This window comes from Pygoscelis adeliae, unplaced genomic scaffold (assembly GCF_000699105.1).
Source record: "Pygoscelis adeliae isolate BGI_AS28 unplaced genomic scaffold, ASM69910v1 Scaffold4, whole genome shotgun sequence".
Lineage (NCBI taxonomy): Eukaryota > Metazoa > Chordata > Aves > Sphenisciformes > Spheniscidae > Pygoscelis > Pygoscelis adeliae.
In genome coordinates, this window is record NW_008824986.1 from 11,636,860 (window position 1) to 11,663,446 (window position 26,587).

The 26,587-nt window shown below is 36.3% G+C and overlaps 1 protein-coding gene across 2 annotated transcripts in view; it reads left to right on the forward strand.

Annotated features, from left to right (window-relative positions):
- ATE1 (arginyltransferase 1) overlaps window positions 1-26,587 on the forward strand; it is an 86,544-nt gene that overhangs the window by 35,530 nt on the left and 24,427 nt on the right. For both annotated transcript variants that reach the window (XM_009325894.1, XM_009325893.1), the window contains exon 9: window positions 1,190-1,289. In XM_009325894.1, coding sequence (XP_009324169.1) covers window positions 1,190-1,289 — 100 coding nt within the window. The remainder of the gene's footprint in view (window positions 1-1,189; window positions 1,290-26,587) is intronic.

The window sequence follows — 26,587 nt, forward strand, 5'->3', positions numbered from 1 at the left end:
TAGTGTTCCAGCTTTTTGAATTGCAGAAAGGTATTTGTTTAATTAAGTCCAGGATAATCTGCATGAAACAGTACGGTTGTTTAACTTTATGCCGTGTCTTAAAGATTATATCTATGAAGTGCATGTTTGTAGATTTTTGGGAGTATATAAATCTCATTTCTGGAATCTGTTGTATTTACCTGGATTTTCAGATATGGAGTAACTTATTTGTAGACATTCTCCTCTCGGAACAGATGTATATTGATAGAGTTATCATGGAGCCATGATGGTCTTGGCAAACTACGTGCAACTGAAATGTTAGGTTTTCAGTGTATGTAAACATCTTCATTACTAGCTTAATATTAAGTGATAAAAAAAAACCCCAGTATTTGTACATGCTTCCTATATGCACGTGCTTATATCCTCTTATCCTTTTGACATTGAAAGTAAGAAGCAACATCCATATTTTATCGAATTTGGTACAAATATGAACTGCAAAGTTACAAATGCTGTAAAAGTGAGCGCTATAGTGGAAACACTGGCAGAATCTTTGTAATAATACTATTTTCCTTGTGCCAGTAAAATAAAAAGCAAAGGTATTCTGGAATCCATTGACACATCTTTCAGAATAAATGAGAAAATTGTACAAACAAACATGGGATAGGTGAAGAACACCTTTTGTTGCATAAAGATGGATGTTTTTACGTGTAAATTGCTAGAATGCAAATAAGAGAACAAACAAGAGGCTTATCCTTGAATCTTGTTTTTTTAAAAATACTCTGATGTTTTCCTGAGCCACGTTATCCAGTCTGTGTAAAATAGCTGGGCCAGATTTCTGTAGAATTCCAATGTACATGAATATTAACAAGAAACCTGTTAAGAAGAGGCTCTTAATCACTTTTATTTGAATTTCCAGTCAGTCAATTGGCAGGACAAAACACAAAAATGAAAGTATTTTTAAGCCTGACACAGTGTTTTGCATTTTGATGATTTGTTTGTTTGTTTTTAAGCATTAATTTTCAGTTTATTATCTTTGGGGTTTTTTTAAAGCATCAGTTTTGAGTTTGTTATATTTATTTTTTATTTGATAGAAGTCTAGTGCTTTAAATAGGTCAAGAGCCAGGTAGCTGTAAAATATTTCAATATGAGGAGGTAAAATGAATGTAAGAATTGTATTCAAAAGTAATTAGTCTCTTCTTTCCTTTCACAGGGAAATTGCTTTTACTAGGCAACTTCATGAAAAAGCTCCTGATCTCTGTTTTTATTATATGGGTTTCTACATTCATTCATGCCCCAAAATGAGATACAAGGTAAAGTATGTTTTTACTTATTTCCTTAGTGTACTATTATTCAAAGCATTTGACAGTGTTCATAGTAATATAATATTTTGTAATTGTCATTTTGGATTTTAATGTAGACTTTATATGGTTAAATTTGACCGTTGGTTACTATTTAACTTGGCTTAGGATTTTTTTTTTTTAAATTTAGCCGCATGTGGTATTTATTACAATTTGGCTTAAAAGCAGTTCGCATGGAGAGGTTTTCAAGGCTGTCAGATAATAGTTTGTCATTTAGTTACCTGGCTATCTCATGTTTACAGTATATCTTCCAATAGACTAAAATTCTCCCTTTTTTAGGTTTGCATATTTGTGGAACTGTTGCTTAGTGACTATGGGCAGTGATAACATGGCTTTGTGGTCTTGGCTGTACTTGGGTTTTTCCTCTTCATTTTTTGTTAGAGATAGGGGACTTGCTCTGCCGATGAAACCAGTTAGAAGCTAGGTTAGCAGCAATTTTGAGCCAGGTAGCAGATTTTTGTGGAAAGGGTCAGGAGAATCCACAGAACATTTAGAATAATCAATCTGTCACCAAATCTCCGTTGTAACCCCTGTTAGCCTCAACTTTGTTTAGACCTGAGTACCTAAGGGTGTCTCTCTTCTGTGTTTTTTAGATCTCATAAATGTGGTATCTTTTATTTGTAAATGTGTCATTGCTTTTTGAATATTATGATACAATTTCAGAGTACTGAACGTTGACAGAAATTTGCTGAATATTTACACGTAACCGAATGTATCTGTTAATAATGTGGAAAGATACAAAGTTCATGAAATCTAGAGTAAGAGGTGCAGTGTTTTCTTTTTTTTTTTTCCCTCAAAGCGTGCTAAAAATCTGCAGTGTTTTCAGCTAGTTTTCAAATATAGCCAAAAATTGTGAGCCTCATTGAAGTGATGGTTGTGAAGGAAAAACCATTTCAGCTTTATTGTGGCCTACACTACAGGTGGCCATGATGATTCAGTCTTCTGAAAGGAACAAATAACAAAACCCTCCCTCTCCTTTTGTTAGATGTTTGTCTGTCTTTCCCCCCCCCCTCCCCTTTGCCAACTTGAGTTTATCATCTACATCTGCTGGCCAAACAAAGAGAATATTAAGTTTGAGGGAAGCAAATGGGTGAGTTGGAAAACACTGCCTCTGTCCTCTGAATTATCTTAAAGGCTATCACATCACCAGCTTGAATGATAGGTTCTGATTACTTGCTCTACTTTTTGGAAATATTTAAAAGTTTGGGATGATTTGTTCATGTTGAGACGCTGCAATTTAACACCCCTTGTCTAGTCTACAACCTACATACTTCAAAACTTGTAAAAAGAATGCATTTAGTTAACTAGGGCACTTAAGAAACAGATCTGACTATAATGGCCAAAAGCGTCCCAGTTCTGAAAGAGGTCATTGCTAAGAAACTTTGGGTTCAGCCACTTGTAGTAAGGTTTAAAAAAAAGTGAACTTTGTACACATGGATTAAACAAAGCTCATACATGAGTCAATGTATTAAAGTAGCCAGCAAACTATTAAAATATGAAGATTAAATGCTGTAAAACTGGGAGCTAGCATCAGTAGCCACTATACATTTGTATTATTTATTATAATGTGGTGTCTCTTCTGTTGGGCCTGTGCTGTTATTTGGAAATGATTGCATCAAGAATATAAGATTCTCACGATGCATCTAGTTTTCATTCTTAAATAATGGATATTGAATAAATTGTAGTGGGAGTATTATAATTTTTTTTTTCCACAAAAGCTCCTTTTCTTCCCTTGCTTAGACTTAATGACTTATCTGATATGACTGTGATTTGGTAGAATATACGTTTTAGTCTTCCAGAAACCTATACATACCAATGTGCTTAGGTAATTAAGTGTGGCCCAGTATGAGAATTACTGGGGCAGGGGCTGGGGAGAAGAAAGCCTATACGTATATATTTAGAATACACATAATAGCAGGTAAGTAATGCTCTGCGTTGGGAGAGTAATAATTTAATAAATGAATTGCAAGGGTTTTTATTTTATATTTCTTTTCCTGTGTATATTTGGTTTAGAAGTGGCCAAATGTAATGCAATTGAAAATCGGGTTGACATTAATTCTGTAGTTCCACTTTACCCTCACTGAAATAGTACACCAGAAACAAATTTTAAAACTAAGCTTCGAAATGTGTCTGGATAATGCTACTACACTTGTGAAATGATTGGTAGTGGTAAAGTAGGGTGAGTAAGTACTGACTTTGCGGATTAAGTAATTTCAGTAATGCCTGGTTGCCTTAGAGGCATTACATGTTTGCTTTATTCCAGTTTAATAGAGATGTTAGAGGCTCCCTTCCCTTAATGATATTAGTGTGGAAGAATGACAGGCTGTAGGTAACTTGTTAAGCTGATGTCAGGTAAGCAAATTAAATGAAGGAAAGAAAAGGAAGGAGCTCAAGAGCTAACCACTGTTTTTTATCCCCGGCTTGTAATTTTCTTTGCAAATTATTTGTCCTAGGACATTTAGAAATGGAGGCTAGGCACAGCATCACTTCTTTATATAAGCAGTGTCTTATGAAGAACACATGCATGCTATACTTATTTACAGTAAAGTCCCAGGATTTTGGAAATCTTTGAAAATTCTCCTCCTTCTAGTCACAGATTGTGAGCAGTGGAAACACCTAAGCTGACATTTGTATTTGATTTTTGATGGAAACGCAGTACTACTGGTTTGTACTGTACAGCTGTCTGCCTTCTTGCTGATTGAGGAGGAATAGCTGATGAATTGGGATGTATAAGAACCAGTGACTTTATGATGTCGATTTAAGGAGTTTGACAGTGTTCTGCTTGGAGTAAAACTTAGTGTTCTGTACAAGACATGGTTGGAGCAATTGGGGATCTGTGCAATGAACTGTTGTATTCGTATTACAATCCAAGACTGATGCATTAATATTGTGCACATGAGGACATAGCTGGACGTTTTGGTTTTAAATACATGACTCCTAGACTGGAGGTATAGATATCCAACAGCAAGCATTAAAGCCTTGTTCTACATGGGTACTTTCTTGGAATGCAAATTGTAGACATTTCTTCTGGATTTTAACTTTTTTGTGGTTGTAAAGTAATAGTCAAACATCAGTTTTTAAAGCATTGGTAATAGGTGATCATATATACCAGTGACTGAGCCATTTACAGTAACAGCTCCTCCCTTCTGCATCAGATCATCTTGGTTATGTTGCATGCTCTGAGGAGGTCCAAGGCATTGATAGACTATTTTGTTGAAGTATTTGTTTTTTAATAAGGCTGCTAGTATGCTTGTTCTGCTTTTTACGCAGTTCTTCTTAAAATGATATCTATATATTTATCCAAGAAAGTTTCTTTGAGCAGTCACCTTCCGATATGGCCAGAACGTCACACCGGTTGCTCACAGTGCAACTGCGCCATGCAGCTGCTGAATGTTTTTAGCCACCACTGAGCAGGTCAGGGGCTGAACTGGCAGAGAATACATTATTGGACCTTTTAATCTACAGTATTCTATTTCCATGAATGGTACAATTTTGGACATAAATAGTGTGTAGACCAGTTGAAGATTGGAGGCCTGAGTGTCCTAGAAGAAGATCCCCAAGTCAGGATTCCTGTGGCTCAGTAATAGAGTTGAAGAATTCTGGATTATCAGGCAGGAAGTTCAATGGTTAACGAGTATCATCCACCCCATGGATCAGATGTAATTACAGAAATTTTTAAAATAAAGCTCTCTTTTGACTCTCTGTTCCCTTCCCTTTCCTTTTGTTCCCAAACAACTTGCATCTGATTGCAATGTGATTTTTAAAACAGTGGAGTACTGGTGAAATTACGTAAGATGGGGGAAGGGAATATATTGCAATATTAGGCTATTTCTTAGTTCCCAGCTTCTCTTAGATTTGTTCCCATGTATGGGTTAATATTTATGAAGTGGTAAAATAAAATCTACATTAAATTGAGACAAAAGGATTTCTGTAGTCCTATTAACTGTATTAATATGGAAAAATGCTATGAAAAACCTTAAGCGATGGCTTGGTTCCATTTTTCCCGGGTAGGCTAGGGTAATACAAGATTAAAATGGTTCTCTGAAGAAATTCACGACCTTGTGGTAAAACTTTTCAGGCTTTGTTAGATGTGGTAGTTCTTATGTTGGAAAATAGTCTCCTGGAAAATTTTCTAGGACTCATAAGATGCAAAGTCTTTCTCCTAATGCATTTTGGAGTCTGTGATAAAATTTTAAGTACAAGAAAGTATTTTACTGTAGGATGATATTGGTCTCAGGCTTGCTTCTTGTGTTTAAGTACTGTATCTCGTTAATGCTTTTCAGTTAAGACATTTGTTTACAAACATAGTTATAGAATTACCGAAATAAAAGAACCACCTTTAGTGAACAGCCGTATTGGAGAGATGCTTGAGAGGATCTTGGATTTTTTTCCTGTACTGATACTCTGTTTTGTCCTGCATCTTTCCAAGTAAAAAATTTTACTCCATGGCTCTATGTTACTGCATTCACATTTTCCAGTCACTACTAAACTCCTTGAGATCCCTTCTGTTCTTTCTGTTACAGTTCTTTGATACTGATTTTGAGTCTTGTGGTGAGTGACACTGAATAGATTTTGGGTTTGTGCTTCTGGTGTAAATAAATGTATTTGCTGCCCTGCATTTGCCATTTAGACCGCTGCTCACCTTAAATCAAGTTCTCCTCTAAGTTCTTGCATTGGGAAGGGGTTGTTGGTGAAGTTTTCTATGTGAGTTTCCTTACTTCTGGGTTCTCTGAGGCTTTTTCAACATCAATATTTGCATGAGAATACTGCAATTGGAGCACATATCATTACTTGTTTTGGTCAATGATCTGCTTTCCCTGAAGTCACTCTGCTAAGCCTGTAAATAACCATCAGCGTACTTTGAAGTTGTAACAGATTTAATGTCGTCTTGCTGTGCTATCTCTGTGTACCATTTTAAGACCATTCTATGATGTGAAGAGGTGTTTTGACTGAAATCTTTATCCAGACTTGTATGCAGGCCAAAGTAAATGGAATTATTTCAAACAGTCTCCTTTGGTATCAAGGCATGGCCAGACTTCAGATAGATGGAATACTAGAAAGGGTTCTGAAATGTCAGAAAAGAAACAAAAGGCTGATTCATCTGTGATTAATCATTCTTAAACTAAATACCTCGGACTGACTGTGGTCGTAAGCGGTGCCCCTGGAATTTTATGGCACTCGAGAGCCAATTTTTTTGGCTGCTTTCAGGAATTTCAGCATCACTCCTCTTGCAGCAGTGAAATGCATCCAGTGGTAGCCTGGACTTACACGTCCACGGGATCCACAGAGGTCTGGCTCATCCTCGCCTGTCCTAACTCTTTTGCTGTTTCTGACCGTGCAATTTAGTTAACCTTTTCAATAAGCTTGGATTTGCTATATAAGCTGAAATGTGTGAGGGAAAACTTAATGTGATGTGATTTAATGTGATCCTCTATGGTTTTTGGGGTATAAGCACACGCTGTTACGGTTCTGCCACTGAGCAGCAGGCAGCTTTGCAAAATGTGTCACTAGTTCCACACAAAAAGAGCTGGCATTTTTATACCTCCATGCTTGGTCTTTTTATTCAGCATGTATTGAAGTTGCTACCAGCTGTCAGCCTGCTTTTCTCGCTGGTATTACTGTTTACCTTGATAATGGGAAAAGATGATAAGCTGAGAGTAGTTTGGAGGACTGGAGTTGCTCTGCCTAAGTCTGTTAGCACTTGTACTAGTGGCTTTTCCAGGATTCATTTTGTCAGTTTATAGGAATAAATATGCATTCAAATTAGTACAAAACAACTTTTTTTTGTATAAACAGGCAATAAATAGTCAACTAAATATTCTGAAAAGTCAGTACTTTTTATAGAGTGCCAAGTTGTTGCTTGCAACACCATTTGTTAATAAAGAACTGAAATATCTGGGTTGAAAACACATTATCTACTCTAAGAAAGCAATAAAAGTTTTGGCAACATAGTGGTTTTTGATTTTTTTGGCAAGACTGTTAAAAACAAACAACAAAATAATAAACAAAGGCAGAAACATACAATAATAATAAAGCCATGAAAATGATGAGTTGAAGTGTGTGTGTGTAAGTCCCTATTTACCAGTATGTCTTGTTAACATTACTTTTAACTGCCTCCCTTCTTCCTTCCTTCCGTTTCTTCACCAAACTTCCCCGCCCTGGCCAGGATACTCCCCTACATTAGCATCAGCAGCTAAGAGTGAACATTCATTTATTCAGAGCTGTGAACTTACCCCATGTGTTCCTTCTAATGGTTTGGGTTAGTGACTGGAGGAAAAAGACTACTCTGAATTACATTGGAGTTTTGGCGTTAAACCCCAAAGGGATTCTAAGAAGTCTTTTAAAGTGGCTGGCCAAGGCTTCCAAAAGTATTTTGGACGATTGACTCAGTGTACATGTGTTAAATGCTTCTGAAAATCAAGTTGCTTTAATATTCCTTCAAGTTGTAACTAGTGGAAAAAGTCCTTATCTCTCTTCATATATTTTATCAAATGTGTTTTGACTAGAAGGTTGGCTGTCTGTTTTTTTGGATCTGATAAGTCATATGCTATACTCAGGATTGCAGTGTCCCTTACAGCTTGCTGCTCCCCCCCCCTTTTTTTTTTTTTTCCTTTTTTTCTTTTGTTCCTTTCTTCCATAAAAGCTTTCTCCTTTCACCTTTCCTCATCTGGAAGACTCTTACTAACTACTTAGAGCCCACACTGAGTAAATGGAACTAGACATGTTGGAATAAACAACTATGAGAATGTGGGGCAGAATAAAAAATACCATGGGTGAAAAATTATTAGTTCTTTAGTTCTTGTTGTAGTGCTAGTGATAAATATTTTAAAGTGTTTCTTATTTACTTTGAACAGTATCTTACAAAGTGTTTGAGGCCACTTTCTGGGTTGCTTTTCTTTTTTCTTTAAGACATTTCTAGTCAGGTTGTGAAAACTACATTATTATGAGCAACAAAAAGCAGGAATAAAGAGATGCTCTGTTCTGGATAGCAGCAGCCGTTACTGAATGCTGACAGTGGATTTCTGCTGAAAATATAATTATTAAAAGCAGAATATCAGTTTCCATGTTGTTTTCATAGCAGGTAAAGATGGTGAATGCAATTACTTCTTGTTTTGTTTCCTAAGCTGCTGTTTTATACTGTGTGTAATTGGTGAATTATTATAGTTTTTCCTTGGTGCAAGTGCTGAAGCTTTGCTGAATTTCACACAGTGTTTGCAGGGTTAAAACCAGTTGGAATCCCATTTTTCTACTAGAAACAAACACAGATCCCAGCCATGTCTTTTTTTCTTAACTTTATTTTTCCTTTTAAAATATTTGCAATCAGGACTTCTTTTTTTTGTCAGTTAGAACTCCTTTGGGAAAAATGAAAAAGTCCTTGGAGGTTTTTTTTTTTTTTTTTCTAATTTTGGAAATGTGGATTTCTTTTCAGTTGTTTACTTGAAGTTTAAGATGGTTGAAGTGTAGCAGAACTGAAGTGAAAATATATGTATATTTATGCCTGTTTGTATTATTTGTAGACTTTTATCAGGGCAGAAAGGAATGTCTGTTGTACAGGTCTCAGCTGACCTCTGAAGTGAACAAGTCTCTTTCTCATTACTCTGCTGCCCCTTGAGAAAATAAACATGTGTCCAGAAGCAGAAATTTTGGGGTGTATGTTGTACAAGCTTCGAAGGAATTGTATCTGAAAGTAATTTTCAGAGTGAAGTTGTATTTGTGAGTCATGGCCTTTCTACAGTTTCAGCTGTATACCTGTAACTTTTTCTTTGATGGATCTTTGATTACAAAAAAAATTTCCTCAAATTGAGTGAACTCTTTTTTTGGTGCTTTACTTCTGTGTACTGGAGAAATAAATGTTATTAAGTAGGAGTAGGTCCTCTTAAAACTGTCCATTTGTTATCTTCTGTATGAGGCTTGGATCAGGTTACATTATTTTCATGCAGTCTTTAAAAACCCAAACACATCCCTCCACCCAAACCCAACCAAACAAAAAACCCCAAAAGAACCAGTTCCCATATAGGTTTTTTCAGAGAAATATTCGAAGTTGCACACTGTGTCCTTTAAGTAATTCCAAATATGAGGTGATTTAAATATCAGACTTGAATATTGATGTTTTAATGATTTTGATGATGATAATATTGATGCTATTAATGATTTTAAGATCTTAATCAGTAAAGATTCTTTGTTCTGCATACAACAGGAATATGTTTGTGCATAAGGAGGTATATATTCAGGATTCACAGTTCAGATGCTCTGAAGAACAAACATAGAAATGTGCTAGAGATGGTATTAACTACCTACATATGCACATTAGCAGGGATTAGTTCTACATCTTTTACTTGTTACAGGAATTTTATTAATTTGGGATAACTTCCGTGTAGTGTTTATTTAATAAATGCGATTTTGTTAATTTGCGTGAGGCTTAAGTAAACTAGCATCTAACCTCACTTTCGTAAAAGTACAAGAATAAGAGGTATGGTTTGTTAAATTGTAGGCCAATTTTGTACCAGTGGATGTTTTCAGAGTTATTAGAGGTAACTTGCCTGTCTCTGTCAAAAAGAACTGCTAAAAAGATTTATTCAGGATCATGTTAATAAACCTGAGGCAAACCATCTTCTGAATGATAATAGCCGGTAGAAATTTATCATGTCTAATTCATGACTCTGCAGAGTCATAAATTCACTGCTTATTGCTGACTTGTACTAAATCTGATTTGAAGGCTTATTTGGGGACTCCATAGCAACCATTAGCAATTAAAGTGAGAAATGTAAACTGTGAAATGTATAGACAAAAGAGGTGTGGGTTTTGTTTGGTTGGGGTTTTTTTGAGGAGGAATAATATACTTCACAACTCATGTGTCTTTAATTTTTCTTCATCTGAGGAATGAAGTCACACCTCACGTTTCGGAATGTTCCAATTATAGTTCTATAAATCCATTAGTCCTTGCTAGTAAGTGTAAGAATACATGGAATTGAGTGTATTTTTGAAGTTTCTAACAAGCGAATGAATAAAGTGCTGCTTTGTCAGCGTCGCTTCTTTTTTTGTTGATGTAATCATTTTTGGATGGTTCTCAAACAATAGTTAGCATTCTTTACTTCTGAATTTTGTCTGTCTACTCTGTCTCTGTGGGTATTCCCAAAAGTGAGTGAATTTGAATATGCAGAGATGGACATCTTACAATGCCATGATGCAAAAGGTTAAAATATATTTACAAAGATAATGCTCTTCACTTTTTCTAACATAGTCTCTGTGTGAAGTTGTTCATAGCCATTCCAGTTTTCAAGTGTTGAGCAAAATAACAAAGTTCTTGTGTCCTGGAGAAAAATCAGCCCTTTAAATCTGTCACTGCAGTGTAAGTCATTGAAACGCTGGTTAGTTCTATCTGTGCACCACATTTATTGAATCTGGCAACACTTGGAGTATTGGATCTCTCATTTAACTTCAAATCTGATTGCTCTTATTGTATTCTTTCTTATTTTTGCTATTTCGCTGATTGTATTAGCTCTAATTAGGCAATATTGTCAAGAGGAATTTACTTGGTCTGAAAGCCAGGAACTCCTGCCTTTCCTGGCTCTGCCGTATTTCACCTTGTGGTCTTTACAGTAGGAGCTGGCCGACAAGTCAGTTAATCTACACAAGAGATGTTTTTTTCCTCCAATTTTCCAGGAAAGATTTAATGGTAGATACTTTAATGAGGTCTGGTTTTACTAAGACCTCATTAATTTTACAGAGGTATCACAGTACACTTCTCTGAAGTGTTACATGTAATCTAGATGACAATTCATTATTTTGAATGGTTATTTTCTTTGTCTGAGTTTGTTTAGCTGGTGACTGTACTGAGTCTCCAAGTAAAAGTATATTAATGAGGTTCTATTATTTATCCTCAATCCTGATATTAAACACAATGCTGCTAACAGTCTAGTTTGCAGAAAGTTCAACATCAGTGTTTGGGAACGAGAGTCCCAGACTCCTATAGAGGGGAATGATTTGGAGCCAGGAGGGAGTAGTGCAATCATAGAAAAGTAGACTTGTTGAGGGCCATGGGGGATTATGTAGTCCATCCCCTTACTCCAAGGCAGGGTCAACTATATTTGTGTTAACTATTAAGACCCGTTGGACGTATGTGTGCCAAAAGTCTCCTTCAATGAACTTACGTCTCCGTGCATTGGTGGTTATATCCCTATATATTCTTGTGCTTTATTAGTCATCCCATTGATTTTTTTTCTTCATGTCTGACCTGAACTTTTCTTCCTAAAGAATATTACATTTTGTCCTACCTATCATGCACATAAAAAGCCATATAATTTTTTTTTTATTTTATTTCAACACCCTTCTTCCTAAACCTGAGGGCTACTGTCATGTCTGCATTTCTGTCCTAGAGAATGATGTCTAAATTAGGCCATCTGTCTAAGGCCCTCAAATCGTGATGTCCGCTTCTACCATTTGTTTATATAACATGAGTTATTGCCTTCATTGTACTAAAGAAGATAGTAGACTCTGGAGGCAAGGAGAAAGGGGGGAAAGAGGAAAAAAATGGGAATTGTGCGAGTACAGAGTTTTTCAGGATGGGCTGAATTGGCAGTTGGGCTGAGTTATTTTTAGTGTCAAGGTTTGTGACTAAGTGACTAGGAAAGCACATGTGTATATGCTCTTGAATCTCTGTGTTGTTCATTGTGGTTTAGCTAAGTCTCTGTTAAAAGTCACATTTTTCTTTCAGGAGAGAATATTGCATTAAATGAGGTGACAAAACATAGAGGGTTTTATGGTTGTTCCTTACAGTGCCGGTGGAGATCTTCTGGATGAGTTTTATCTTCCTTGTTATAGTAAATATTTATTTATAGTATTACAGTAAATGCTGGAAGTGGCAGCTCAAAGAAAGTAACAAATTAAGAATAAGCAAAACCCAGAGCAAAGATGTGTTAGTACTGGATTGCAGATGATGGTAATTAATGGTGTTTTTACACCACCAGCATATCACTAGTAGGGGAGGAGCTTACTTCGTGTTATCCTGTGGTAGCCACCAACGTTATTCAGATGCAAATAACTTAAAAACAAATCTATACTCTCTTGAATTGGTATTAGAGGCAGTAGTCAAAGTTTGTGGAGCCTGGCAGGCTCTTGGGTGGTGCTGTGTTTTCATGAAGACTATCATGAGGTCACTGGAGCTCTGAGAGATTGCACGGCGCAGGGCCCTGAGCAGAAGGGTCAATGGAGAAGTGAAATATTTTTGTTACAGCTTCTTTAAAGCTTTTTCTTAATCTAATAAAATCAGTTCCCAAAGGCTTTCAAAGGTCTTATTGGGGAGGCCTAGCGAGACCTGGGAGTTTGGTGAGCTGTTGTCTTTTGAGTGCGAAACGAAAAAAAAAAAACTACAAAAACCCCTTGCTGTTTCCAGACACTGCCCTGAGGTTTCCACTTATCATGTGAGAGAGTTAACCACTGCCAAAAACTTTATTTTGTTTAGTTGTTTTTAACTGAATAACTGAACTGTTCTAAAAGGAATGACTGAAACTGTTAATAGTAGTTATTTGCTCTGTTAGATGTGTAGGATAATTTTGGGATTCTTACTAGAAAGGTTTCGGGGAGTAGATCATCTTTTTTAATAGAATATTAAACTGTTTGCTTCCTTCCCCTTTCTTGTTTGGAATAAAAGGTTTTCACAAATAACACTGAGCTAGAATGACCAAAAAAAGGGTATGAAAATGGCTCTATTGTCAACTAATTGAAGAAGAATGGATTTGTGGTGCAAAAGTACATAGGAACCAAATTCTCTGTTCGTCCCAACACAAAAGTGCTGTTGTTTTATGAATGGTCAGAAGACAAGATGAGCTTTTTGTTCCACTGATTTTATTTATTTATTTAAGATATTGAGGCTAGCGTTCTGAAGGGCTACTTAGTGCTTATGTGGTCAGTAAAGTTGACCCATGACTTATTTTATGAATTTTTTTTTTTACGTTCTTTCCATTTTAGTCTTCACCAGTTGGCTTCGTGTGGCTTGCTATTAATTGTTTTTAATTATCTTCCATTCAGAGGAAAGGTGAGGAAAGCAGAGAGATATTACAGTATATTTGGGGGGGGCTTGCTACTCTTTGCATCCTCCATTTATATCTTACAGTGGCAGTGAAGGACGCTGAGTAAAAAGCTATAGTGCTGGCTGAGAGCCAGTCCCAAGTTCTGACCCTGCTTCTCAGTTTGGGCAATCTGAGGATGCTGTGCAGGGAGATCAGGTGGGAAGGTCTCCATAGGGAGAAGCTTTGGGGCTGTTCCACCACAATTCCTGCTAAATTAGGTGTGGCATTGAGAAAGGATCAAAAGGACAGCACCTGTGCAGCCTAAATCTTTGCAAGATGGTATTTTGTGTTTCTCATAAATCGTTGTGTGCTTCTAATAGAGCTCAATTTGTAAGCCCTGACTGAAACTTTATTTTGGAAGATAAATTGGTTTCTTTCTCAGAACTGTATCTGGTTTGCTGTTTGCTGATGATGGTTTAATGGATTTATAAGTACAAAATGATTCTCTATCAGTGGGGGATGGTAAAGAAACTCTGTACGTTAAATGTCTTCTTGAGCGCATTGATGACTAAATTGTTAGTCCTCAAATGGCTGTACTAACAGCCCCACCTTCTGATGAAGTTTTAAATGATAGTACATTTACCTCCTTTACTTATGATGTGGGAAGAACTTTGTGTGATGATCCAAGAAAAAAGATGCTAATACTCATTAAGTTGGAGAAGTTGCAAACTGCCACAAAAGTATCTAAAATCACTAGTATACTACAAGCTAAATTCTGCTAAGATGGGCTTTCTTTAATTCTCTTGCCTCTGTGGTGGTTGCATGTCTTCAGAGCAACAACAAACAAGAGTAAGTGTGAACCTTCTCCTGAGTCTCTTAAAACTGCAGATATTGTTCCTTCCCTGAGATTTATGAACTCTTTCTGGGTTTTGGGGCAAAATTTGGCTCCTGGCTGCACTAGGTTGCTTGGACTGTGCAAAACCAACAGAAAACTTCTCTAAAAGGGGCAGCAGGAGACCTTCTGCAGGGGGTGGTGGTGGAGTTGGAATGTGCCATGCTTCTGCCAAGCCTCATCAGCACAGCAGCCTCCCAGCACCCACTGCATGCTGCTGTACATTGAAACAGCTTCAGATGCCACCAAGGCTGAACAGGAGGCAGAAAAGTTTAGAAATGTTTTTGGCCACTGTCCTTTAGATGTGTAGTTCTGGATTAAACTATTGTGTCAATATTTATTGGCATATGATGCTAAGCATACCAGTATTTATTATACTTGGCTTTCTATTTTAGAAATGTGTTAATGCATGGAAGTGCATGAAACTGCTTTCGTGTTTCAAGATATGCATGCACATGAATACAGTGTGGAGCTTTATTGACTTTAAAATAAAGCAAGGTGATTGCCTGGGCAATTTTTAATTGTTCTAACTCTGAAAAATGAGGATTATAAACTGTTAGAATGTCAACAAAGTGCTTGATTTTTATAAGTGCAGTTCTAATTTTGATAGTCCCCTAATCCTGTATTTGGATGCATGTTTAATATATCCTTGAATTACCAGATTTTGGTATGATCAGGACTTAATGTAGCGTAAGGTATAGTTACTGATTCCAGCCCATTTGCCTTCAAACTTGTTTTCTTCTGCGAAGGTGATTATAAAGAAAACAGTTTCCAAATATCTGGCATTAAGAGAAAGCTGAAGTGTTGATGTTCCAGCTCAAAGACTTTGGGGATACATAAAGTTAAACAGTATGTTTTCCTAAACATGCAAGTAGACATTTGTGTACCTTTTAATGGTAGTAATTCAGATGAAAGCATAATAATGAAGCTGTTCTAGCCAACTATGAGAATAGTGTTGGGCAGTTTTACTGAGCCACAAGCATGCACGTGTGTATTTACGTTGCTAATAGATGCAAAAGCTGCATGCAGAATTACTGCTACAGAATTTGCTGCTATAATTTCATTTTGTTCAGTTTTGTGTAATAAAAATGGACTTACTTGACAAAAATTCCAGTATAATAAGTTTAATATTTTGTTTATAATTAAGGAGACAGAATTCATTAACTTAAGGAGGAGTTTGAAAACAAGTCAATGTCAAAATGAACACGTTGAAAGGATACAATTATTTCTACTATATTATGTCCTCCGGCAGTTACTATTCCCTGCAGAATAGCTTAACCAAAATTCAATACATCTCTCTCTCTAGCCGCATTTTCTATGTCTTATTCCTACATTTGTTTAGTGTTCCTCTGTTTGGATTCCTTCCCTACTTTCTTATGTTTAGCGTGGGCCCAGAGGGACTCAAATGCGTTGAAGTCCAGAAACTGGGGCTCTCCCAGTTTAGTATTTCTTCTGGCAACTAATATAGCTACAGCCTGTTTTTCAGTTTCGAGTCTTAAGGCTGGGAAGATGAACGGAAGCTGGTATGGGCTGTGGTGGCAGTTCACATTCCGCTTGCTGCAGCGTTGGGGTTTTTGGCTCTTTATAGTAGGTGTTTGCGTGCACTGTAGGGGAGGTGTGATGCCTGGCTGCTTTACTTTACACATTTCCAGTTTTGCAGACCACATACCATCTCTGCTATGGTGACAAAACACCTTTTTGTAGTACAGATTCTTGTCTCATTTTGAGACTGTTGCAGCGAGGTCAATAATGGCGTCAGTTCAGACGTGTGGTTTGTGAGCTCCACATGCTGAGATGGTCCCAAGGTGAAGTAGGATGGTCTCCTGCTGAGAACAGACTCCTCGGAGAGCACAGAGGCGCTTTGTTTACAAATTCTCCTCTCCCAGCAAACAAAGCGTGTTTAACAAACACTTGACAAACAAAATAGTCCTAAAATTAGAATGCTTATTTCATGAATGAAAACTTACTATGAAAATAAACATTTTTAGGGACAATGGAAGAAAGTTCTTTTAAAGTGCACTTCTTTTGATGGTCCAGAATTTCTGTACAGATACTTGTTGATACTTTGTACAGATAGCTGTTGCTTGCTGTTAAGGTTTAAGTTCTAACACATGCTTGGAATACTGTGGTAAAGCGAGCCTTTTTATTTATTTATTCATTTTTTAATCTGCAGATGTAGGGGAGAAAAGTAGGTTCAGATTTTTTGGCAGAGGTGTGTTACTCTATCCTGATAATATAAATTGTAGACACTTAAACACTGAGATTTATCATTGTCTTATTTTCTCCTTCAGATTTTTAGCCTGAATAACATCTTTGTGTGTGTTAAGGATGTGTTAACTTGAATTTCGCAATATTATTTAGTCAAGATCCTGCAGAAATTAAGTTTTTACTAAAAAGCTTTCCTGTGCTGTTTTCTCCACTTTGTCCTACAACTTTACTCTTTTCTACTACCCTAAGATTACTGTTAACACCTATTTGCGTATATGCACCACTGTTGTTGAAGTTGTTTCTTCAATTGTGTATATTTCAGTGTTGAATGACTAAAGGTAAACTATTTGGCTTTTACTAGATTTTTTTATTGTTGGACTTGATAAAACATGTCAAGTGTACCATATATTGATAGAAAGCCTTAAAGTTAAAAGTCTTGTACTGTTCTGAATTATCGATTCAGAATATTATTTCTTGTTCTTAGATGTATGAAAGCAAATAGAAATGAATAAAGCCGGAATGGCAGTTTTTAAAGTGACATTGTTTTTCAGCATGATTTGGTTGCATAAACACTATAAATGCTTTTGAAAATCCTACATAACATACCGTAATCTAAAGCCAACATCTCTCATCTGAATTCTTAATTAGGAGTGTATTTCAACTTGTGTATATCAGTGTTTCACAATTTGAAAAGCTGTCAATTAGTCGAGTATTTATTATGTCTTCAAATATTCCACAGACTGAGTCAATAGCTGGGCATGAAGGTGAAGTATGAAATTATTTATTCAGTATAAGGCTACCATCAGCCCAGGCTTTCCTGGGTAGGTCTTATTTTCTTGCCCTCAGGGTCTTGTCTGGATAGATTTTTGGCAAGTTGTATGTGTTACTGTGTGAGTTTTTGGAAACCCCGGTAGAGGCAGAAGCAAAACTTTGGGAAAGTCTAGTACAGAGGTAGAATTCCCGGTGGTGGTGTGATGGGTATAGGTGGTAATGCAGAGCTAGATCTGACCTGTAAAGCTGAGCAGAAGAAGGGGCACTGAGTAGCAAGTGCTAGCCTGTGCTCTGAGTGACCTGGGGCCCTGGGGTGGTTGAGTGGGATGAAGGTTGAGTTTTGGAGCTGGGAGGAGAGAAGGTTTGGGGCTCCAGGGAAAACTCTTTGAGGAGAGTCATTGGAGAGACACTAGGAAAGATGGGGAAGGCTTGGACGGTGATGAGCACTGACGCTTGCTGGGGAAAATGGCACAAGGTCTTGGAGGTAATCACAGAACACAGCAGCTGTAATAGGGAGCTTGATTTGAAGGTAGATATACAGGCAAAGAATGGTCAGAAGGGTTAAAAATACAGAGAAATTCACGGACAGGAAGAAATACAGGTTTCTGTGCACCCTGTCAGTGCACAGTAGTGAACGGTTTTATCCAGAAGCTGAGAAGCTACGGTTGAGTTAAGTTGCGAGAGCAATGCATGTGTTATGCATGTATAAAAAGAGTAAATTGGAGACTTCATAGATACAGTATTTACTTTTCAGGTATCTTGCTGTAGAATATACCTGTTTTTCTGTTGTGTTGTTGTCCTTTAGAATTATTCAGCGTCTTTATTGCTTTAAAAGATGAGAAAAAACAGATTTGAGTTGAAGGGTGTCATATGAGTAAGGGTAGCAGGTTTAGTCCTTGTTTTCTTTTAATCATCACAAAGGATTAAAAAATTAATTTGCATCGGTTTATTTTTTTGGTAAATCATAATCACAGTCAATGTTTTTAAAAAATAAAAATAAAAAATTATGCACACTGCCCTCACACCCATTTCTGTTGTGTTGGTGGTTTAGTTCTGGTGAATGTTAATGTTCTGGTTCCCTGTGCAGTTGTACATAAAAATATTTTAAAACATGCTCACTTTCATTTAAATTCTTCAATTTAATTTTGTGTTTGGATTTTTTTTTTCTATTAAATATACACGGTCTGTAGTGTTTTTACTTTGATAGCTAGACAGTCGAAGCCTCTTTAACAGGGCATTAATTTAGCTTTCCTGTGGAGTATGTCTGTAAGCTGCTTAGATGGATGCTGTTCTTTTAGATATGACTCCTGCTAGTGAGGTATTCATGAATGTTTAAAGCTATTTGATATCAATGCGACAATTTTGTGTATGTAAGTGTAAAGCGTGATTGTGATATATTAGGTTGTGCATGTTTTTCCTGTGATTATTTCACTTTATGTTAAATATAAGAAAATAAAATTTATACTTAATTTCATACATTTAATTTAATGAACTCAAAAAATATTGTCAATTTATGGCAACTCTTCAAGAGAAAGATATGGGATCCACATGATTGAAACACTCCTTTTTTTTCTTTTTTTTCTTTTTTTTTTCCCTTTTGCTTCTCACAGCTGCCAAAATAAACTCCTTTTGAGATAGACCTAAGTCAACATAGTTGGTGTGTCTCTAATGAAGCATTCCTCTTGAGGCCCCTACTTGGGTTATATCTTTTTGTCATAGTTTTTTTAATCTTTCTTTCCAAGTTTAATGCTAGGGTCTCCTTAAGAATTTCTGCTGCAAATGTAAAGTAAACAAGTTCCATTTCAGTAATCATATGATTTTTATTCCCCAAGACCTTTGTTTTTTGAAGTAAAAAGGCAAACGCGTATTACATTTTTTCCTGTAATATACTTGATACTTTTTTACGTTGTTGAAAAAGTTGGCTAAAATTCAGAGAAACTAATATTCATCAAATGTACGACCTTAACTCTTCTTTCTTACTCTTTTCCACTCAAGGTTTCTCAAACCGTGCTACTTTTTTTTAGGATTCTTGTGTAGCTTCTTTATGAGCAAGATGGATACTAGCTTTCAGCTTCAGAAGTATGTCCGTGTGGTACCATCTTTCATTAGCTTGTTCCCAACTGGATGTTTAATGGCAATTTCCAGTAAATGTTAACTGGTTTTATATAATCTATTTAAAATCACAAACTCATGGTTTTTCCTACAAAAGTTTTGAACATATGGCTGTTTTGATTTCATAGGGAATCTCACTCTGTAAATGTGTACAAATACACCTTGTATTAGAAACATTCTTTAGAATTTCAGTCTTGTGTTGATGTCACTATTCTGCCAGTTTAGTATCACTGATACTAAATATTAATAAATGAGAGAGATAAAATGGCAATATTTGAAGCTATGCAGTGTTTTAATATTCTTGGTGGTAGTTTCTGGAATTCCAGCCAGGAACGTACAGCATGGTTTTCCTGTAAGTACCATCCCATATCAGCATCTCTTATTTTTGTATGCCAAACACAAAGTTTATGTAGCAACGTTGAAAGCTAAACTTAGTTTCAATAGTCTATTTTAATAAAATGCCATTGTGTACAGTCCAGATTAGCAGATATAAGCAAAAAAGAAATAATAATAAAAAAGTAACCTTGGGAAATACAAAAAGGCAAAATAGATGCATCAATAATTTGATGATGTAAAAGTACTTAGGAAGCATGCTTAAAAATTGACCCTAATTTTATGTAAACTTTTTGAGTAGCTACATACTTGCAATATTTCTCTTTGTTTCTCAGTTTCAGAAGTTGTCTTCATACTTGTCTGTCATTTGGATATTATTATTTCAGCTCTGGATAAACAGTCAGCCAACTTAGGGCAGTTCAGAATCCATAAACTTGCTATTTCTGTCATCAGAAGTCCGGAGGCAGGGTGCAATAGCTGTAGTAGGGTAAACAGTGCTCCTTATTGGTCTTGAAGGGACCATTTTGTAATGTTTTATACTGTTTCTACAGTGTGAGACACCATATACATGGCAAATTCAGCCTAGTAGCATTCACTGTTTAGATTAAGCTTACTGAAATCTAAGAACAGTAAATGTAGAACTTGTTTGTGTGTATGTATCTATCTATCCATCTATCTGTCTTAGCCAGAAAAAAAAAGTGAGAACAGGTATGGGGTGGGAATAGGCGCAGATGTTTAATGGCTTGTGCCCAAATTCAGAAATGTTTCTGTACATCAGACACTCATTGGCTTGAGTAAATCTCAAAATGCAAAGAATATGAACAGAAAAGACTGGCAGCCACCCCCCTGCAAAAGTTATCTTTAAATTATCTTTTCGTAAGTATTCATTTAAATATGTGTTTGTCTATATTCATCAAGGAGATGTTAAAAGTATAGTTTTTATGATGTAATTCCTGAACATACAGATTTTTTTCCTCTTTTGTGCACTGGCTTTATTTCAGATGTAGTGGCCTTAATATGGTGAATTTGGGTAGAGTGGCTTTAGTTGCTTAGAACAAGCAATGGAAAACTCTCATGTACTGGTCTTTATAAATTTAAAAGAACAAACTATTGGGAAGAAGTCTTGGAGGAGAGAGCAATGCTTGAAAGTGGTTGACAGAGTATGCCCAGAGCTGTGCGTTATCTTTAGCTCTGGACAGTTGCATCCCAAGCTGATAAAACAGAGATGATAAATGCCCACTGTGCACACATCACTTCTGCAGCAGCCCTCCATGACAGTGAAGCACAAGTCTCTTGAGCATACTAATTACTGTTACCTTTTAAACTTGAAACCAGAATTATCTCATTGTTTAATACGGTGGTGTTAGAGAGGATAATGGGATCTGTTTGAGTATGGTCATGGATATACGTTATCTCAAGCAGCACTTTGTTGGCTTCTTGGATCTTGCTGATGGCACGTTTGTGTATTAATGTGCAGCAGTTCATGCTTGGATCTTGTCACATAAACATCCACCGTCTCCCTTAGCTTGTTATACTCAGTGAGTGGAGGGAAAGATAATATTGGCATATAAAAGGAGGAAGACAAGCTGGACAGCGTTAGAGACTAAAGGGGAAAGGAAAAAAAAAAAAACCCTGTCCCAAATTTCCCCCCCTTTCCTCAATGGAAAGCAATTTTTTCTCTAGCAGTCCATGAGCCTTTTCAGACACCTGTTGGCCATTTTCCAGTATCAAAAGCAAGCCAGAAAGTGTTAAATATTTCAGATTATATTTATGAAAGAGGACAAGGTGAAAGCAGCTATTTAGAGTGTACACTGAGTTATGAAGATAGCAGAACCCAAACAATTCGGGAGATTCCTAGGAATAGTATGTGTTGGGAAAACAAATGATAATACTTTTGGAAAGTATTTCAAGGGGGGGGGAGTATTTCTTTGTAAGTACTTCTGTGCAGACCACCATAGGCAAATAAAGTGCTGAGATTTACCTTAAATCAGAGTGAAATTTAAGATAAATTTAATTTAATTCCATTTTTGTGGTGGGTTAAGAGCATGTAGACAGTTAATGGCCAAATAATGGTATCATAGTTGTAGGATACTGAGCATGAATCTTGGCTGTCTTCCTTTTTGTCTTTTACTCATTATCTTAATCTGGTTTACACTTACCTGAGATAGTTTATTTATCTGAGGAACACTATGAAAACCTTCTGAAACACTAACACTTTTTTGTATTGAGTGAAGAACAGCTAAGTGTGAATATGCAGTCAATGTTTGTAGGAAACTATTTGTTTCCTACTAGTTGTAGGACATGTAGGAAAAAAGTGTCGTAACTATTTTGTCCTTGGAGACAGCTTATCATTAGCTATTTCTGTTAATACTTTACATTGAATTGGGAAATAATCAAAAAAGAGGTGAGAGTTGGCAAATTATACCATTGCTTTGGTCAGTCAGTTTAAAGGTTGTTGGGGCACATTTAAAAACAAAATAGCAAAAAAGTAATATCATAAATTAACTGATCTAAGTAAGTGTTGGTACACTTCTATTTAAAATACAACTTGAAATATTTGCATTTCATAGGAAATCAAACAATATAGGAGAAGGTGAGCATTTGCTCCGCGTTTCTATATTTGAGATGCATTGGGAAGTGCATTATAGATCCCTAGCTGGCCTGTAAAATTCCCATTACACAGGTTATGTGCCTCTGATAACGTAACTAAAAGAATGAGAATCAGCACAGCTTTTTGAAGAGGAAGGGATATTTCCCTTACACTTTATATACTTCTCAAAAATAGTTTGAGTTTTATGAGCTAGAAAATGAATTTTGGTTATTATTCATAACATCTTTTAAGGATTACAATGCATTATTCTTTAGTAACAGAAGGGTGGCTAAGGTCTCAAGAATGCAACTCTTGGGTCCTAAAAATGTTGATTGTGTAATTAATTCAAAGTTTGCAGTTTGGATAAAATCAGCTTGTTTGATACTGGCACTGGAGTATCAGGCAGTCTGTTTGCACGTGCACCTGTGGACCCCACGGTTAAATCCAACTTGTTACTTATTCATTGAGTTACCCACAAAGTGTACGTTGCCTGATTTAACTCCCCTTTGGTATATACTTTCTTGTTTGCTGAGTACTTTTTGATGATAAATCTGAAGTCTCCAGCCATCTCTCATTGATAAATAAAGCTGCTTGCTTTATTCCATATCTATTAATCTTAGGGGTTTTTTGTTTATTTAAAAAGATTTAAAAAAAAAAAAAGTGACTAAAGTGACTATGAGGTGGGAGTGAATTTGTGTAGGTTGTTTTGGGGTGGGGTTTTTTGTTGTTGTTTTTCTTAAGTTTTTCAGGCCTTCCACAGATGGATACCATGTGAGTGACTGTGGACAGTTGGAAGCACAAACAGATTCAGATGTTCAGCTCTTTGTCCCCGCTGGTGCTGGCTCACCGCGCGGGCGCAGCGTGGCATGGTCCAACCTCCGTCTGTGAAAACACAGCAGTTAGAGTTACTTGCAAAGGACTCTCCTGGGGATCGATAAAGTCTATTTCTGTTTATGTAATGAAATCAGGGAGCAAGGGTCTGCTGTAGTACTTTGCTGATGGGATTCCAGCGGGGTTGTCTTTCAATGGAAAGACTGAATTTAATAAACCTGTAGTCTGGCGTGCTCTTTCTCGGGCAGTGCTGCCTCTCTCTAATGGATTGCTGTTGATAATTTAGGGTTACTTTGTTTACGTAGTCTGAGAGCTTCTTTTTAAGCAGCTGGCTGGAAATGGAGATGAAGGCAGTCTTAATTCACTTTTAATAAAAGATCAATGGGTTTATTGTGAAAAAATAGAATACAGATGTAAACTGTACCTGATAAAAGAATTAAATGTGTGTTTAACCTTCCTATTTTGTTTTTTCAGTGCTACTGGTGCTTGACCTTCTTCGTTTTTGAGACTATTCTCTTTCTTGGTAGTTTTACATTTTAAATTTTACTTAGGCTACAAAAACAAACTCTGCTGGTGTTTTTCATCTCAAGTGCTTACCAAATCCCTCAGATTTTACAAAATATTTAAAAAGTAATCTCCAGACTAAATTCTCATTAAAACCTTTGCCCTTCCTGTGGAAGAAAAGTTCAGAGGAGTTCTGGTCGATTCTGATTTGGAAACTGTAAAACAAAAAATATCATGGTGTGAAGTATTAATTTAGGCTTGGCAGCCTCACTGTAAAATTTATTTCCAGAAGTTTCCAATTAAAATGCAGCATGTCTAATAGTACAAGGGAAAGCACCTTAAAGGCTCTTTCTTTTATATTATATAGGAGGAAAAATGCCCCAAACATTAGTGAAAATAAAAAGTCTTGGAGGTATTTTTTATTAAACAGTCACGTTTATATTGCAATGAGTTCACTTGGTAGAAGAAACCATGTACTCAAGAATTTCTTAGCTATACTAATTTTCAGTATTGCTTTTTAATCAAGCCATTTGATAGATTAGTCAGATGTTTATAAAGGTGCAATTTTTTCTTTTGGTTTTCTTTATATCTTTATTATACCTTGTGCTTTCCTGCTCTTTGAACAATGCAGTTTTGATGTTTCTCCTCTGTGGCCCTTTCCCCCTGTTTCAAAGGAGAGAAAGCAAAATTAGAAAGAGGACAGATTGACTAGGATGGCTGAACGTATAGAATACCTTATGTAAGAGGATGCAGTGAAGAATTTAGGTCCCTTCAGAGTGATGGACGTACCATATTTGTCTGTAAATTCATGAGTGGCATGGCAATAAGGCAACGATTGTTCACTGCATTTCTGTAATAGAGGTAGGATTGGTCAGCAAACAGAACTACAGTTTGCAGATTGAAGTAAATCAAAGCAGTTGTTTAGGATTATTGAATGGCAAAATGCATTATTACTGAAGTTATCTTGTTGTGGAAGGATCTGTATTGCAAACTGTTGGAGGTCAAGAGAGTATTGGCAGAGTAACACTACATGCTTATACTGTTCTTTTAGTCTTCACTGAGTATTTTCTATTGATGGCTGTCAGAGATGGGATATTTGACTATACAATGGACATCTAGTATGACCTGCAGTGTCTGTTATGTTATAACAGCTCAAAATGTGTTACTGTTCTGTCTCAAGAAGGGTGTTTCTGGATGTCCATGAAAATTCTAAACAGCATCAAAAATAATGAAATTTTAGGCAAATGTATTTTTTTATTTCCAAAAACACTTCAAAATAGCATATTTTAAATCTTGTTGGATATTTCTTGACAAAATGTAGATGCACAGACAGAAATATGTGCAGTTGTTGTACGTTGACAGAGTGCATTTCATCAGCAGGTGGTATTGGATTTAAGAAGCTGAAACGTAAGACAAGTGCTTAGGCACGGTCTGTTAGATGATACTTTTTGTTGAAAGTCTTGTAGTTAAGTATTCCCAAGGTGGTCTGGACAACATACACAGTGCTACTGTGCAAGAGCTTTTATATTATGACATAAAAGAAAGCAAAATGTTTTCAGTGTGGAATTTTACTATAGACAGAATTACTTCTGAAATGTATGCTAATTTAATCTAATTTAATTAATAATTAAAGCCAAAGAAAAATTATTTTCAAAAACAGTTTTGCAACTCTGATGAAGTTGTTCTACTGTGATAAATAGCTCTGCAGCAAGTTCCCTTCAGGAGATCCCCTTTCTATTTTGGATTTATGTCAGGTGTATACTGCAAATCAGCAATATTAAGAATAAGAAGGAATATAAATAGTATGCTTAGAGGCAATTTTTTTAAGATGATGTAATCATTTTAGAGTGAATAATTAAATTTGAACATTTTTCTTGAAGTACCGGTGCTCCTGTACATGAGGCAGAATCTGGCTGTGTTCCCTGGGAGAGGAGGGGAAAAAACAAGTGAGGTGGATTCATAGTTGTTTGTTTTCATGTTGAGATTTTAAACATTTTTAAGAAAGTAAATTAAGAGTAAGTGCTTGGGGGGGGGAGGCAAAAGCCCTTAGAAATTATTGCATTTGATTTAACAAATTCTGTGGATTCCCTTTTTAATTCTATCAATATAGACACAGTGCCAATGCTATTCATTGGGAAACTCGCCTCGGTATGTCTCTGTGTTCCTACTTCCTCCGTGGAATGAGTCATGGGATGTGGGTTTAACCAGTAGTGTAAATAAAATGCCTTTATGGGAGAAATATCTGACTTCTAGTATGTTTGGAAATACTTTTAGAAAGGGAGGATATTGAAGAGCATCAATGGCTGGTTTAATTTTTACCTCTAATTACATTGTGTGTCACTGGTCAGTGATGTGTCATCACCTCAGCCTCACATATCTTCAGGGAAGTTTATTAACAAGATTCTAAATTTTCGGGGAAGAAACCATCTATAGGAAGTCACCTCAGAACGATTTCTTCCTTTTTCCTTCCCAAGTAGTGTATTTTGAAGCCTAAAATAAATCCTGAATCTACAGTGATGGATTGGAGAATCAAATTTTCCCATTACTGTTTTGCTCAGTACTAAAGAAGCTCTTTTTTGTTATAACCAAACTAGTCTAGTAATGCTGCAATGCAGTTAATTTTCTACATCCCATTTTATGACAGAATATGACATAGAAGTAATTGGGAAATTTACAATAGGGCTGTGTAGTGATATGATTTTCATGTGTGGGATTCATAAATGTGATATATTTCAAGATGTCTAGGACAACGGTAAGTGACTGGGCAATCTTTACGTATACCCATGAGTATTCCCATGCTACTAGGAAAGACTAATCTGCCCCCTGGTACTTTCTGTGCTTAAGCGACAGCTCAGAAAGATGGTTACTTAGCTATTTCTGCCTCCTTGGCCAGTTGAGAAAATGTCTTCAAATCAACAAGTAGTTATGTTCTAATTTTTTTAAAATCTGACTGAAAAGGCCTATTTTTTCCCTAAGTCCTTAAATTGTTTTGTCTGAGTAA